We start from the raw sequence: 15,643 nt of genomic DNA on the forward strand, positions 1-15,643 counted from the left end.
ACAGAGATCAGTGGAGTGAAGAGACGAAGACGGGGCTCGTGTTTAAATGCCATGAGTGACTTTTAGCTCAGATAATGAGATAGATGGATGGTTGGATAATCCAAGCGAGAACTCATTCCCCACTCTTGGTTTTCTTTTTCTTTTTCTAAAATAAATTGGCCTGTAAATGTACAGGTAAGCCAGGCTTCTTTTAGTGGAGCTTTAATGCACTATTTACACACGTGTGATTGGGACAGTAACACAGTTCAGTTCAGGAGAAATGTCACAATTTGTACGGAAAGAGTTTTCCCATCCAGTGAGAGAAAAATTCATTGTTCCAGTAATGAATATTCCTATCTACTCACGCATGATTTTAGTGTTGGTGATCCACCCTTTTCTCAGCAGCCTTTTATTAAGGTGTTGTCGCTCTGCCTATTAGGTTCTACCGAAAAGCCTAACACCGACATGTGCCTACATGCTGAATGAGTCACGCCGTCCGTTAGCATGTCAAGATGTTGTGCGCTGTCACGTCAAACTTTCTCAGGCTCCGCATTCAAAACACGCTTTTGACCCTTGCGTGTTGGTTTAAGGCAGTGTAAAAAGCAGTGTATACTCGATGGCTAAATCAACATTCGTAGGCTTGCTTTGAATGTACACAAGCAAGAGCATCAATATCGTTTTGCTCCCACAGAAGCCTCGGATTTTTAACAGCATATCTGTTAAATCCATGGGTGTTTCTCAACCGTTAACACATACCTCGGCTCATGAGCCAGAATGAACCTTTGGTCTATTAGCAATAAAGTAAAAATGTTATGGAGAAGGCACCTTTTTTTGCTTACTTTCTGATGTTTTCTTACTGACCAAGAGCACAATTTACATAGGACAGTAGTCTGTGCTGTAATTGAATACTTTTGATGTGACAATATTAGCATAAAAAAGAAGGAGCATAGCGTGCTCTGTCTCTTTCATGTATCCGGGTTCATGTCAGTATAATGGAGAGAGCCGGCGTTTATGTACACACGATGGAACAGTTAAGAAGAGTCTTAGCGTCACGGTAAGGCTGAATGCCAACGAGGGCTGGAATATACCATTCGTGGATATATTTAAGAAGGACTTTCCTTCGTCCGTCATGTTATTCATACACAGCGTGTGAAACTTTGTGCCACCGGTGATGTGGAACAACATAAAGACAAAACAAGTCTAAAAAAAAAGCAAACAGTGTATTTCATTAGCTACGCTGACGCAATATAAAGATGTGTATCTGAGCAGAGAGACTGTGCATTGAGCAAATTATTGTATATTACTATAAGTAGCAGAAAGGGCCAGATAGCTGTTCAGCACATTCTTTTGCCAGTCTAAACATTAGGAAAATTAGTTGTAGCTGTAGCTTAGATGCTAATCTGTTCATATTAGGAAGCAGAAAGGTAAATTCTGTTATGTTATTTAGACCAGTGGTTCTCAAACATGGGACCAGGGGCCCTCAGGGGTCTGTATATTCTTTTTAAATGACCACTTGGGTTGAATGGGGTTAAATCCATCAGAATAACAATAAATCAACTCAAGAAAGCCTCCAGTACATAATGTCAACTTGTGTTCTGTTGAATGTTTAGGAATAAAAAGGTCCTCAATTGGATTATGCCTTTAACTATCCAGTTCCAGTGACCCTGTGTGATCTGTAGCCTTGAATTTCTGTCCCTGAGTGACAGGACTGGAGCATGATGTGGTCTTCTGTCTCAGGGTTTGACTTCTTGTGAGTTCTGAGATGCTTTTCTGTTCACCACGGTCCTAAATAGGCTTCTTGCGAGTATGAACCAGTTTAGACGTTCTCTTTAACCCTCTCTCATCGGGATGCTTGCACAACCAATGCTCACTGGATGCGTTTTGTTTTTCCCACCCTTTCTGTGTAAACTCCAGAGACGGTTTTGTGTGTAAATCCCCGGAGATCAGCAGTTTTTAAACCAAACCAGCCCATCCTGTAACAGCGAACATGCCGTGGTGTGACATGAATCAGTACTAAGGATACCTGGGGTCTTTCTCAGAAATGTGAATTCCTAAAGAAAAAATATTACGCTTGTCACACATTTTTCATCTCTCTGCTTTTTATTTCCTATCCAAAAACACTTCCTGCTCGAGTATTCTGCATATTTACTTCCCCTGAACTCCTTTCTCACTCCTGCTGAAAGCACTAGAATGTGTCTCTACTCCCAGTGACATTAACAGTTTCAGACACACTGGGACTAATGAATCGTTACTCAACACAGTGAGACACGGCTGGAGCAGGCTGGGGCTTTAGAAGCTGTCAGAAGCAGGTGCTCCTAAACATATCTCACTCCTTATTTATGGAGCTCTCTGAAGAGGAAGAATTCAGATGAGCGCAATGGAAAAGTCATCAGTTTGCTTTCTTCTTTTTTTTCAGCTTCAGTGTAATACTGAATTGCTCCAGGCATGATTTTATGACGCTGGTTTGAAAGAATTAATCGGGGAATTAACAATTTGTTCGATCAGTAAGGTTGGTAACGCTTTGCACATGATGGATTTGAGTAGGCAAAGGAAGAGGCAGGGCAGTGACACAGATTACATCGAGAAGCATGATCTGATTTTAATATACAGAACAGCTAGAGCTCATGGGATGTGGAGTTTAGTTTAGCCCGATTGTTCCTTCATGAGATAAAGTCTTTGCCTGGCTGCACTGTGTGCCGTTTCATGACAAGAAATAAAGAGTTAAGACTTAAAGAGTTATGTTCTTTAAATACAATTCACTTGGATAAAATAGCATCCAGGAACTTCAATGTAAAACTAGGTGTGTGAATTAGTGGACCGTGAAATTTGATTCAAATCCATTTTTTAAAGATTCCATATCTATTAATATACAGAGATTTAGTTCCATTTCATGCTTTCTGAAGGAATATTAGACAGATATATAATAAAAATGCTTTCTGAAAACAATTTCTTAGACAAATTTTAGCTTTTAACATGAGTTTTGCATCAGGAGGAGTTTCCAATGATTCATTAAGAAAATGAATAAATCATTACACCCCAACATCAAGCTTTTTGCTCCTATGATTACTTTTCTTAATTGCTTTTATGACAATGTCTCTTTCCACTTTTATTTATTTATTTTTTCTTTCAGCCCAAGGAGGGCAGTCGTATCTGGAAGATGCACTTGGTCAAGGGGCAGGACGGCTTGGGCGTCCAGATCACCGGCGGCCGTGGCTCCAAACGTTCACCGCACGGCATCATCGTGGCTCACGTGGAGAAAGGTGGAGCCGTACAGAGGTAACCCCCCCACCTTTCTGACTTTAAGTGGCAATCATTCGCCATCGTGACAAATCCAGCAACACACTTCATCAGCGATTCATCCATATGCAAAGCTTCACGGCTTCTCGAGTGCACTCATATCAAACTTCAAAGCCACCTTAGGGTCCATATTTAAGCTAATTAGAAATTTATACAGAGGGTTAGTCAGCGACTCAGTTAGTGGTTGGTGCTAGTTTTCAAAATTAATATGAATTATTAACATAGTGATTTTATTTAACTCTGAATGTTGAATTGAATATCAAATACTACTACTAACTCTGCCCGAACCCAAACCCTGCCTTGTCTCCTTTTACTCGATAAATAAAATCTCATAAATATTAGTCCAGAATGTAGCTGGGACAGCTTTACCTAAACACAGACTGTGTTTGAAGCTGTAACGTGTTAGGGAAATTGCTGACTTGCTTCTCTCTGCAAATCAGAAAAGCACACATTGGCAGAGGATTGTGAAAGCACAATAACCGGATGGTAATGAGCCAAGAACTGAAGCTAGATTGAGATCACTTGTTTCAAAACATTTGACTAGACCCCCTCAGGTGGTATTATAGGTTACGAGGGAACCGTTTAAGAAGAAAATACTGCTTTGTGGTTTGTGCCTAGGGATTTTATTCATAGATGCCAAAGAAAATTAGGATATATAAGGCTTTCTGGTGAAAATATACATGTAGCTCGTTCAGAATCTTAACAGTGAGGGTGGGCTGTTTATATAGGACTGCTATGATTTGGCTTCATTGTTTAAGTGGAGAAAGATAAGAAAACACTGTCCACAATAACTGTAAAGCACTTACTTCTGTTTTACCGCCCTCTGTCATCATTGTACTAGTTTCTGTGGGAGGGTGTTAGCAATGTGTATTATTCTTGTGAAGACTTGTTGCAGAGTCGCACAAAATCCTGTCACGCAGCTTTTTCTTGGAAACCGATTTCTTTAAGTCGCCTTGTTAGGCTCGAGTATGCATGTATTCATTAGAGAAAGAGAGACCTCTCCAAATTTTAATTACCCTGTATGAATATTTGAATTCTTAAATAGCTTTTGTTGTTCATTTGAATAACAATTGTATTAAAAAAGTCACAGGCCCATATGTATCAAGACACATTTCTTGCTCCCATCTCCCTAATGAATTGCAAAAATATGGACATCTTAAATGTACAAGCATGGACTAATATGTGTATTTGTATGTATTAAGTAAGGAATAAAACATGACCAGTCATGCTGTTACTTGAAGCAGAGTCACTGTTAATTATTTTCCTATTACAGCAATGAGTGAAATTTCTAATATATTAACCATGATATGTCATACTTTTTTATACAGATGTAGTTTATGCATAGAATAACCACAAGACAAGTTTGTATTTTTCATCACTGATGTTATTAGAAGCTATAAACAGCTTGATAAGACTAAGCAAAACACGACGTGTTATGATACCGAGTTACTAGAAAACAAATGGATTTCAGGATGCAGGTCACTGTGGTTGAGTTGTTACCATGGAAACAATAACATATAGAGTTATTGCTGCTGTTATTGAAAACGAGTCCTTCGACCAAACAGGTTATTCAACAGTGCTGTGGTGTAATAGTTAGTTAATGAAATATGCAATATTTGTGTTTATTAAAGGGATGGACGATTGAAGGCAGGTGATGAGCTGCTGATGATCAACGGTCAGTCCCTGGTTGGCCTCTCACATCAGGAAGCTGTGGCTGTCCTTCGTTCCACTTCAGGCCTCGTGCAGCTGGTGGTGGCTTCCAGGGTACTTTTGATGAACGAACCTCCACACTGATACTCATTTTAGTCAAAATATGACTCCTCTTGCAGGCATTGTTTTTTTTAGAACTTTTTTTACCCACACAGCTATTGTCAGACCTTTTTAGGTCCCAGCCTGAAGCCTCTGAACAAAATGTAAACCATAATGCACTGGGCTATAGAGGAACAAAGTTAAATATAAACCTAGAGAGTTCACCTCTTAACTATACATGTTTTTTTCTTTTTTCTTTTTAATGGCTCTGTTTGCCTCAGGATGAGTCTGAAGTGGACTTCCACAAATACCCATCTAGCAGCCTGCCTGATCTTGTGAGCACATGCTCAGCTCAGGACACGCCGCCGTCCCCAGGGGATGGGAAAGAGAACATGGAGCCGGATGTGGAGGACGTGAGGGCCAGCAGCCTCTCACTGCCCACCCAGGACTCGGTACGTACACCAGACGCCTATCAGCATCACTATCTCTGTCTTTCATCTCATGCAGCCCCCTTTTACTTCCTGTTTGACTGCCCAACCATGGTCTGTTGTGGTCATGTCCTAGAGAAAGCTTTTACCATTTTTCTCCACTGTGTCTGTGAATTCTTCAAAATTCATCACTTATAACTCATATGTCACTGATTCATTAACTCCCCTCAGCATTCTGTAGCAAGTGACATTTCTGTACAGGCCAATGTCGTATAAGAAATAATTCATTTTCTGTGAGTAAGCAGCAGCACATAACCCTGTGTACTGTCAGACTTTGTTAATATTTAATCCAGCCTCAGCTAAGCATTATTTTAGTTCCACAATAACACAGCTCACACTGGGCAATCATTTCATCGACAAAGGTCAGCATGGTGGAGTTAAATATTCTGGCACTTTATAGAATGTCAGCATTGCGGTCCGCCCCCACGTTATCACCATCACCGATTTCCTCCAGCTTCTCTCTGCTCATCCCTGCTAGCAAGATGAGAAGATTAGAATGTGTGCAGTCGTTAAATGGAATTACATTAGCATTCATTTGCCTGATGTTTTCAGCCTTCAGAAGTAGTTCTTTGCTTCCACCGGAGTTTATATCTGGAGAACGTCTGATATGTGAGATTGCAGTGAGAGCGTTGTGTGATAAGATTTCACATTAATGTATGTAAGTGCTGCTGTTAGGTGATCTGATTTAAATTGCCTAGCTTCGCAGTCCCATTTAGCAACACTGAACCAAAAGTTATTCAAGGTAAAGAACATTTATTTTTTTAAGGAGTATGTTTTCCACTGGTCTTAATAAAGCTGTAGTCATTATAGTCGACGATGGATTATATGTCCTCTCTCATATCATGTGACTTCTAACCATGAGATGAGTCCCAATGAAGTACACTTGTAGCCAGTAGACTGCACTACTTAATATGCGTGTGTATTTCCATTGCTCAGATGATGATTGTGGACTGAAACATTTGAAGAGCACTACACAAGCACTTTGTTTCATTGTCTAGTTAAATTTGTACCAATGTGAAAGCTTTCACAAACTGCTGGATGAATAGTAATAAGTGTAAAAGTGCCCTAAGATTACCATTAAGCTAAACCCCCCCTGTTAAAAAGCAGAATACAATTCGATGTTTCTCTTTCATCCAAAGTAGATGCTCATATAAGTGCTTAGTGAAGATGTTTGAAGACTGTTCAAATGAAGTTTATTCCTGGGTGCCAGCACAGACAGTCTTGAAGGGGTCAGGTCTATTCATGCTTGTGGCTCAGTGTAGTACAGAGCAGGGTTTGATAAGTGTCTAAAGGTTAGTGTAACATGAGGCTGGTCTATGTTATGTTGTTTTTTTACCAGACTTTTCAGAATCCCATCTCTGTAGCATTAGATCATAGAACTGTGTTCCTGCCTACCTTAGGAAGTGCCTTCCTTTTTATTCTTTTACTGCTTTGCAGGTAACCTCTGTTAGCACAAGAATGAGGACATTAAAAGCCACAGTGACTTAGATCATTTTCAACCACCATTGCACTGTACCTTTATAATGGCTTTCTGTTTATCACTCTACAAATCCCTAGTACATTGTCAAAGACATGGTCTATACTTATAATCAATGCACGATAATCCTATTCATTCAGATAAACGCTAGCCACACGTCCCAACCTTTTCACATCGTCCTGTGTACCCTTTGTGAGGAAAGTCTGAGCGTTTGCCATCATGTGTGCTGCCCGTGGTTGGGTGTGTGTTTTTCAGCAAACACTTGTCACTTGTCAGGTTATTTATAACTGTCAGGTGTAGCACCGTGTTAAGGGAGAGAGGGAGGAGAGGAAAGCAGAGGAGAGCAGCAAAAAAAGAGTGAACTGGGAGAGGCACACAGCTGTGACCGTCAAATTAAGCCTCGTGAGGTGTGGAAGTGCACGGTTTTGTGGAAGCCCATGGGTTCATATGTGATGGAATTAGCAAAGTGTGAAACATACAGGAGACAGACCTCAATTTTTAATAAATACAAACTGCCTGATTGCCCTAATCAGATCTTAAGGACCTCACCCTTTTGAGGGATTCAGTCATTTTTCCACTCAAATTAAAACAAGAATTCATCACATTGATTTTTGTTTGCATTTTTAATTGCTTTTCACCAGTCTAGTTTACTCATGCAGTGGCTTACATCTGGAAAAGTTTGCGGATAGGAAGCTAACTGTGTCACAGTGTATCATATCACTTGGACAGCTTGATCGAGTGGTCAGTATGGAATAAATGGTGGCAGACTAGCTTAGAGGGTGATGATCACTAGGTGCTTGCTTCAGCACTGTTTATTCAAAGGAATTGCGATGTGGAAAGCTTTTAATCCATGTATCTCTCCAATGAGGCCTGGAGAATGTATCTGTTCTTGCTGTTCCAAACATTAGCTAAAAGATATTTTATTCTGCATTGAAGCCAGAATGCATTGTGTGCAGTGGAAGTGATAGCACAGTGGTTAAGCTGTTTGGAAGGTTGTTAGTTCAACTCACAGCACCACCAAGCCATTCACTACTGACCCCCTGAGCATTACCCTGAACCCTTACCTGCTCGGCTGAATAAAAAGGATCAGTGTAAGTTGCTCTGGCATCTGCCAAGTACTGTAAATGCAATTTCTTACTTTTTGGAAGGGATCATTTTCTTTCCGACTGCATTGCACCTGGGAAAAATCCTTAACCTGGATTTATGAAGTTCTCTTTTTGTTTATCCAGTTACTATTTACTACTTAAACTTCTGTTAAATACTTGCTTATCTGGGTTTCATTTTACTTTAAAGTGAGACTAACATCTAATTACTTCCCCCATGTCTTCAATTCTGTGTCTGAGCTGGTTAATAATGGCAGCATACTTTACATGACCCCTAGGCCATCTCAGGTTCCTTTCTCAGATGGATTGATAATTACAAATCTCAAGGTCGCTGCTGTCTACAGTTTTTAGCCTAATCATTCCATTACAGTCTGCATGAATCTCAGGTCAAGCCTTTAACTAGAGTTTTAGATTTTTATGTAGTGGATGAAAAACAAGTCAAGTTGGAGTCAAAATACAATTCCTTGAATGGCTCGAAATCTCCCCATAGAGGCGCTCTGAATTTCTGCAGTTTGCCAATATTGGCTGAGGTTTCCTATTTCTTTGTTGTGTCTGGTTCATTAGAGCGAGGGAGGTTTCTGTGTTGTGAAGATCACGGTTGTTGTTTGTACTAGAGTACCGGTGTAAACGTGAACCATCAGATGAAACAAGGTTGAGCATCAGGAGTGTGCTACATTCCTAAGACACTCCACAACCATTTACAAAGCCAACAAAAGGCAAAAAAAATCCTTTTCTTTGTTTTCTCAGGAAGTTGTTCAAGAAAAGAAATGTTCTCTCTTTTGTAACCTCACAGAATCCATTCAGCACTGATGTAAAGGCTCTGTTTCGCTTCAAGTTGATTGCTGTGTCATCAGTTCTCTCTGTTCCCGATCAGTTCACAGATCTGGATAAGCTGGACGAGCATGGCCGAATGGAGGGACCTAAGGGATGTCGCAGTCCAACACCTATGAAATTCCGTAGCAGATCCCAAGGTCAGAGACAAGCAGCGCTGTAAAACAGAACATGAGCAATTTCTAAGGAATGAGGGTGAAAATCTCCCAATAGCAGGTTTTCAGTATATACATACATACACTGATCAGGCATAACATTATAACCACTTTTGTCCTCAAAGTTGATGTGTTAGAAGCAGTAAAAATGGGCAAGCGTAAGGATTTGAGCGAGTTTGACAAGGGGCCAAATTGTGATGGCTAGACGACTGGATCAGAGCATCTCCAAAACTGCAGCTCTTGTGGGGTGTTCCCGGTCTGCAGTGGTCAGTATCTATCAAAAGTGGTCCAAGGAAGGAACAGTGGTGAATCAGTGACAGGGTCATGGGAAGCCAAGGTTCACTGATACACGTGGGGAGCGAAGGCTGGCCCGTGTGATCCGATCCAACAGACGTGCTACTGTTGCTCAAACTGCTGAAGAAGTTAATGCTGGTTCTGATAGAAAGGTGTCAGAATACACAGTGCATGACGGGTCAGGGCTGTTTTGGAAGCAAAAGGAGGACCAATACAATATTAGGCAGGTGGTCATAATGTTATGCCTGGTCAGTGTATTTATTTATTGATTATCACAGAACATGACATAGATTTTATTACAATCAGGTGGTGGCAGTCGTCTAGAGTCTGTCGGGGAGGATGACGAGTTGATAGTTGAAAATGGCGAAGCGGGAAGTGACGTGGCGGAGAAACCAGCACATGGAAGGCGAAAACATTCCCTCCCACAACAGCTGGACACTGTGGGAATCCGACAGGTCAGTTCATCCTCGGGTTTTCATTTAAAACTTGGCTACTTACACATTAAACTTACTTAAAGTGTTTGCTTAGTAACTTGAACTTAGTTACTTAAAGTCCCACACAGTGCACACAGTTACCCAGTTAACAGTAAACGAGTTTTATTTCATGAACATAATACAATTGAAATGTTCGACTCATCACTTAAACGTGTACACTGATACTGCATGTGTATTGGAATTGTAAAGTGATTTGTTTCTAAGATTTTCACCAATATAAAACATTCAAACTGTCAATATACATGTTTGGATTCAATATAAATTTACTCACACAGGCTAATAACTATAAGAACTCAATAATACGTATAATAGCTTCCATATTGGTGGGTTGTTTTCCACTATTGTAACAAAATAAAAATCTGGGACTCTCTGGCTATGCTTCACAGACCCCACATTCAGAACCACTGCTCTAATGAATGGATAAAATTCCCTTGGATGGATATTTTAATTGCTGCAATTGTCAAGAACTAACTGAGCGAAAAATCGGGGAAATTAGGATTTTAGTTTGACTTTTATTATTTCTTTGATTCTAGCAGCCATTTCATCAGCTTGTATTGGCAGCAGACTTGATTATTATATTACAGCTATACAATTACACTTTCGAAAACAGGGAACTGGAACATTTCTAAAGGCATTTTGCTTGGAGCATTTTGAAAGTGAAAACCCTCTGATGGTTTTAACATGAACCCATACACCCCAAGAGTGTAGGCAGCGGTGATACTGAACAGCTTTAGGATTACTATGTAAATAATCCTAGGATGAAATCCTAAAGCAGAAACATTCTAATCTAACAATTTAACTACATTAGCATGTAAAATTGATTACTTTCTAGCACCAAACAGCCTCTATGTATTTTATGTCACCTTCAAGGCATAACATTTCATCCGATACGCCTCTCTATTACAGGTCTATGGCCTAAAAGCCTCCAAATGTGTGTATCACTGAAACAAATCAACAGGATAATATTGTCACTCGCCTGCTTTGTGTATCACGCTGGAAGATGAAGCATGCCTGGTAATTCTTATGCTTTATTCATGCTTTTCTTTGTCATCTTACCCAGGAATATCAAATCGTGAAGAAATCAGCACGGTCTCTAAGTACTGTTCAAGTGGAGTCTCCATGGCGACTGGCTCAACCATCTATTATCTCCAACATTGTCCTGATGAAAGGACAGGGCAAGGTGAGTGGCCACTCTGGACACTCTTCTATCACAGAAGACACATTAGACACATCTCTGTCCTACAAGAGCAAGTCATAAATAAGAAAAGGTCGACGTTTATTAAATATAGTTGATGAATAAAGATGATGGGATCCTTTCAAGATTTATTTATTTAGTCATTCTCATTTAGTTCCTCGAATGTTAAGTAATTATAAATTTTGGCTGAAGATATTAATATAAATAACTAACTTTATTTATATAAATGATATTTTGCAGTAATACCTATCTAATTGTAGCTGAACTGGAGTTCTAATGCACAGCAATCTCTTTATCTAGGGTCTGGGTTTCAGCATTGTTGGAGGCCAAGATTCTGCACGAGGTAGGATGGGGATATTTGTTAAGACCATTTTCCCCAATGGAGCAGCTGCAGCAGATGGGAGACTCAAGGAGGGTAAGAGCTATTAGGGATACACTAGTAATCCCTAGTACTAGTAGTAGGAATGATCTACTATAACAAGAATGATGTAATGCAGGGTTTCTCAACTGATAGTGCTGTAGCAAAGCAAATCAATGTATAAACGAGACCTGACTCTACAGGGTGTCCAAAAAGACCATTGAGAATAAAACTACATGTACATCATTATGTATTTATTATTTGCATCATATGCTGCACATGTTCTCCTTTATGTTCTATGCGTTCTCTCACCCGCTGTATCATAGTTTTGCAGATTTTGCCCATATTCAGCATCATATTCGAAACAATATAGTTGCTCAAGTTATTTCTATTGGTTCTTGGTTTTCAGAACTTGAACTCAAGTAGCTTCTATAGCAGATCCTCTGTTGTTTATCCAATCACATATATTTCTATAAATTGTTTAGCTGAAAGCAGATGATGATGATCAGACCACAGATTTATTTTTTCCCCTCTGTGGCAAGAGTCTTATCCACAAAGGGCTGGTTTGGCTCCACATTTTCATTCTAGCCAAATAGGAGATACACTTTATAGTAGATTGGAGACCAGGATGAACCGATTACACAACTGATTACACTGCTTGGTAGGAATAAAAACCTGCAGGCACACTGGCCCTGTATGGATGATTGAAGATGCTTGGTGTATAGTTGGTGAATTGCTATGGTCTAGGGTCTAGCATCAGCCTGGCTTGTTTAAGCATTAAAAAGTAACTGCTGCTTCCATTCAATGTTAGTGGAATATCTCAGAAATAAATTATTGAATTTGCTAAAATAAAATACTGAATGCAAAATTGAATTGAATGATACTGAATATGATATCTGAAAATACTGATCATTTAGACATATCGCTATATAAACAATTTAAAGCATTTTTACAGCTGGACATTTTTCATGATGCATCATTTAATCAGTGTAAATTTATTTTAATTTTCTGTTAGTACAGTGATTTCATTCTTTTAATTCCCTCTTATTCAGGGGACGAAATCTTAGAAGTGAATGGAGACTCTCTTCAAGGCCTCACGCATCAGCAGGCCATTCAGACCTTCAAGGTAAAATCTTTAGTCAATCTTTCTGACAGCTGCAGTCATGTGGAAAGCTGACAAGGGAATTAGTCCTTACATCCACATCCTGAAGAGTTAATCCTACTCCTTTTGGTTGAGCTTACTTCCTGGGCTGGGCCCAGATATTCACTAGATATGACAGTGTGTTTATGATCATTTTTAAAAGATTCTGACTAACAGCACTTTAAGGGCTCTCTTACCGAAAATTTTTTTGCACTGAAATGACATGCAGAAATATAAATTTTACAGTTCATGACAGAGATGTTTCCTGTTACCATTCCTCTTCAAAAAAAACAGCAGTTAAAGAAAGGCGTTGTTACACTAACTGTGCGAACTCGTCTGAGGAGCCCGAGCTTGACCCCATGCCCGACGCCCACCCTGCTCAGCAGATCCAGCTCACCCAATTCCAACACCAGCAGCAGCACCCCTATAGCACAAGGCTTCGATGAAGGAGAGTACCGCAAGGGACCAGGCCCTAAAGACCGCATCGTCATGGAGGTTACGCTAAATAAAGGTAACTGATAAGATGTTGCTAGATATAATATATTGATGAGGTTTTGCTATACCACGTTACAGTGATCAGCCATTAAGTGCTGTGCGATCTGTTTTTATTGGGACAAATACCAGTTTAAATCTATAGCAGGGGATAAACAATGAGCAGGAAGAGTTGAACTTGGATCCTTGGATCAAAAACGAGGGAAACAGACAAAGGTCTAAATCGGGAACTCATTAGACTTAATGAAACAAAAGTATAGTATGACTTTGCAATGAACAGTGACACACAGAAGATATAAACACACAGAGGGTTAATCCTAACCTAATTCAGCTAATAAAGAACTAGCACAGAACAGGTGAACACAATCGGTCAACAAACCAATGATAGGGCATGGCTGCAGACAGAACTGACAAAATCAAAATGTGCAAAACTAGAACTCGTTATCTTGGTCATAAATAAGCCACAGGAAATCTCTTCTGCATGCATAGTGAGAGAATTCCTGGTCAAGACGTGATTTGCTGACTTAATCTTGTGCATATGCTGACTAACTCTACAGTCTTATCCCTTATTTATATCTCCTCTTGTCACGGGTGTCTATTGCAGTAAAATGACACCTCATTTTGTTATCATTAAAAGCTCTAACGGTGACATCAAATTCAATTTCCATCTCAGCTGTCTTACCGTCCTGCACGATTCTCCTCAAGCACATTCTAAGTAGTTAGACGAGATCATAAATTATATAACTGACATGTTCCATGAGCCCTAGGATTACTACCTGCTGGTGGAACTATGAAGGTTATCACAGGTTTAATTTCTTCTAGAGTTAATATGTCACAATATTGACACAGAACAGCCTGGCATTATCGCCATAATCATACAGGCAAATAACAGGTCCAAATTTCCATGCGAAGATCTTTGGAAAGTGAGTCAAATGCAAGTTAAGTGAACGAAAATAACGTAGCATCTCTGTGCCAAAATTCTTATCTCACTGCAAAGGGTTGTTTTCATTCGCTTTGCCTTTTTTGGGACTTCTATATCTTAAAACAACCTACTTCCCATTTCTTTAAAAAACACTGCAAGAACTGATTCATGATAATGATGTTTTTTTTGTGCATATGCTTCACCGACATAAGCAACATTAATGTCCCAGAGGTCAAGGTTGCACAGGTACACAAATAGGCCCTTTCTGACCTGAGGTGTATTTCTTAAAAGGTTTTATCAGTTCTTTATTAACTTTGTCTTTGGAATATTTTCAAAATAATGAGTGTTTCCTGAAAGACTGAACGTTGTATATAAAGTCATTCATAAATTAATGAGTAATCTGACCCATTCATTATTCACTGAGTACTTGTTTATGTGTATCTTGTGTGTGAATACGTACGGCTCCACCACAGAGGAGCTTGGAGTTGTTCTTTATTCAGTAAGGTCCATTCATCCCTGTCTTAGTCATTCTGAATGTTCCTGGTTTCTTATGTTCATTCAGAAATTTGACTCGCATTCAAGGAAACAGTCTTCAATTGAGTGAGGACATTTATTTTACACCTGCTTTTAGTGGAACAGACTTTGTGTGAATGACTGGGCGGTTAAATCAAGGCTCATCTGCTCTCCTGCCAAAGCCTGAACTTTTATTCAGCAATGTGAGCATAAAGAAAGTATTAAAATGACTATGGGCCCCCATGAATATGAGGTTAAAGCGCAGCTTATTAGCTTTAATTACAGAGTATTTAAATCTATGTTGGAGGAGCCATTTTCATTCTAAAATAGTCTATGTTAAATATTGTTATGGTAAAGTGTGGCTTTGATATGGACGTCTTTTGAGACGGGTCCAGTCTTATTTAAATTTTAAAGAATGCTTTATACGTGTTATTTTTTAAAACTTATTTCAGGATAAATGAGATCTGATATGATCTGAATATTTTTGAATATAAGAGAAGCCGGCGGTGAAATATTGCCCGACAAGACTTGGGTGCATTCAGAGTTTGTGCTTATATAATGATCAGAATTTATATATCACGGCAGTCTATTCAGGAGAACGTTCTATCATAATTACTAATTATTCCCAGATTACATTTTTTATGAAAGGGTTATTGCTAAACTCTTTACAGTTAAGTGACTTGCTCATTTACAGTCTAATGAGTTTGTTTACACAGGTGGTTGCAACACACTGTCATGTGTGTGTGTGTGTGTGTGTTTCAGAGGCTGGTGTAGGGTTGGGGATCGGTGCCTGCTGTTTAACGCTGGAGAACAGCGCTCCTGGGATCTACATTCACAGCCTGGCTCCAGGATCTGTAGCCAAGATGGATGGCAGGCTTAGGTGCTGCAAAACAAATCTAATAATCTGACTGTTGCTGTTCATCCTAGAAGTTACAGTAAAGCTGTTTATATTATACTGGGACACATCTAGTGCTATACACTGACATTAAATACTGCGGTCAGGATAACAGACTGATGTGTGAATATATATCTTCATATATTACATGATGTATCTACATGCCTGATAGAACATCTCCATTATGCTGTATATCATTTATTACTGACATAGAGCAATTTATTTAGAGTTTCTAATTAGCCTCATGCGTTTTGGAGGCG

At 39.5% G+C, this 15,643-nt stretch overlaps 1 protein-coding gene across 3 annotated transcripts in view; it reads left to right on the forward strand.

Annotated features, from left to right (window-relative positions):
• pdzd2 (PDZ domain containing 2) overlaps positions 1 to 15,643 on the forward strand; it is an 82,659-nt gene that overhangs the window by 53,243 nt on the left and 13,773 nt on the right. For all 3 annotated transcript variants that reach the window (XM_058375010.1, XM_058375011.1, XM_058375012.1), the window contains 10 exons: positions 3,110 to 3,255; positions 4,908 to 5,040; positions 5,307 to 5,477; positions 8,968 to 9,064; positions 9,680 to 9,828; positions 10,928 to 11,047; positions 11,363 to 11,477; positions 12,473 to 12,546; positions 12,856 to 13,072; positions 15,251 to 15,368. In XM_058375010.1, the coding sequence (XP_058230993.1) occupies positions 3,110 to 3,255; positions 4,908 to 5,040; positions 5,307 to 5,477; positions 8,968 to 9,064; positions 9,680 to 9,828; positions 10,928 to 11,047; positions 11,363 to 11,477; positions 12,473 to 12,546; positions 12,856 to 13,072; positions 15,251 to 15,368 (1,340 nt within the window). The remainder of the gene's footprint in view (positions 1 to 3,109; positions 3,256 to 4,907; positions 5,041 to 5,306; positions 5,478 to 8,967; positions 9,065 to 9,679; positions 9,829 to 10,927; positions 11,048 to 11,362; positions 11,478 to 12,472; positions 12,547 to 12,855; positions 13,073 to 15,250; positions 15,369 to 15,643) is intronic.

The sequence above is a fragment of the Hemibagrus wyckioides genome, linkage group LG22, assembly GCF_019097595.1.
Source record: "Hemibagrus wyckioides isolate EC202008001 linkage group LG22, SWU_Hwy_1.0, whole genome shotgun sequence".
Taxonomy (NCBI): Eukaryota; Metazoa; Chordata; class Actinopteri; order Siluriformes; family Bagridae; genus Hemibagrus; species Hemibagrus wyckioides.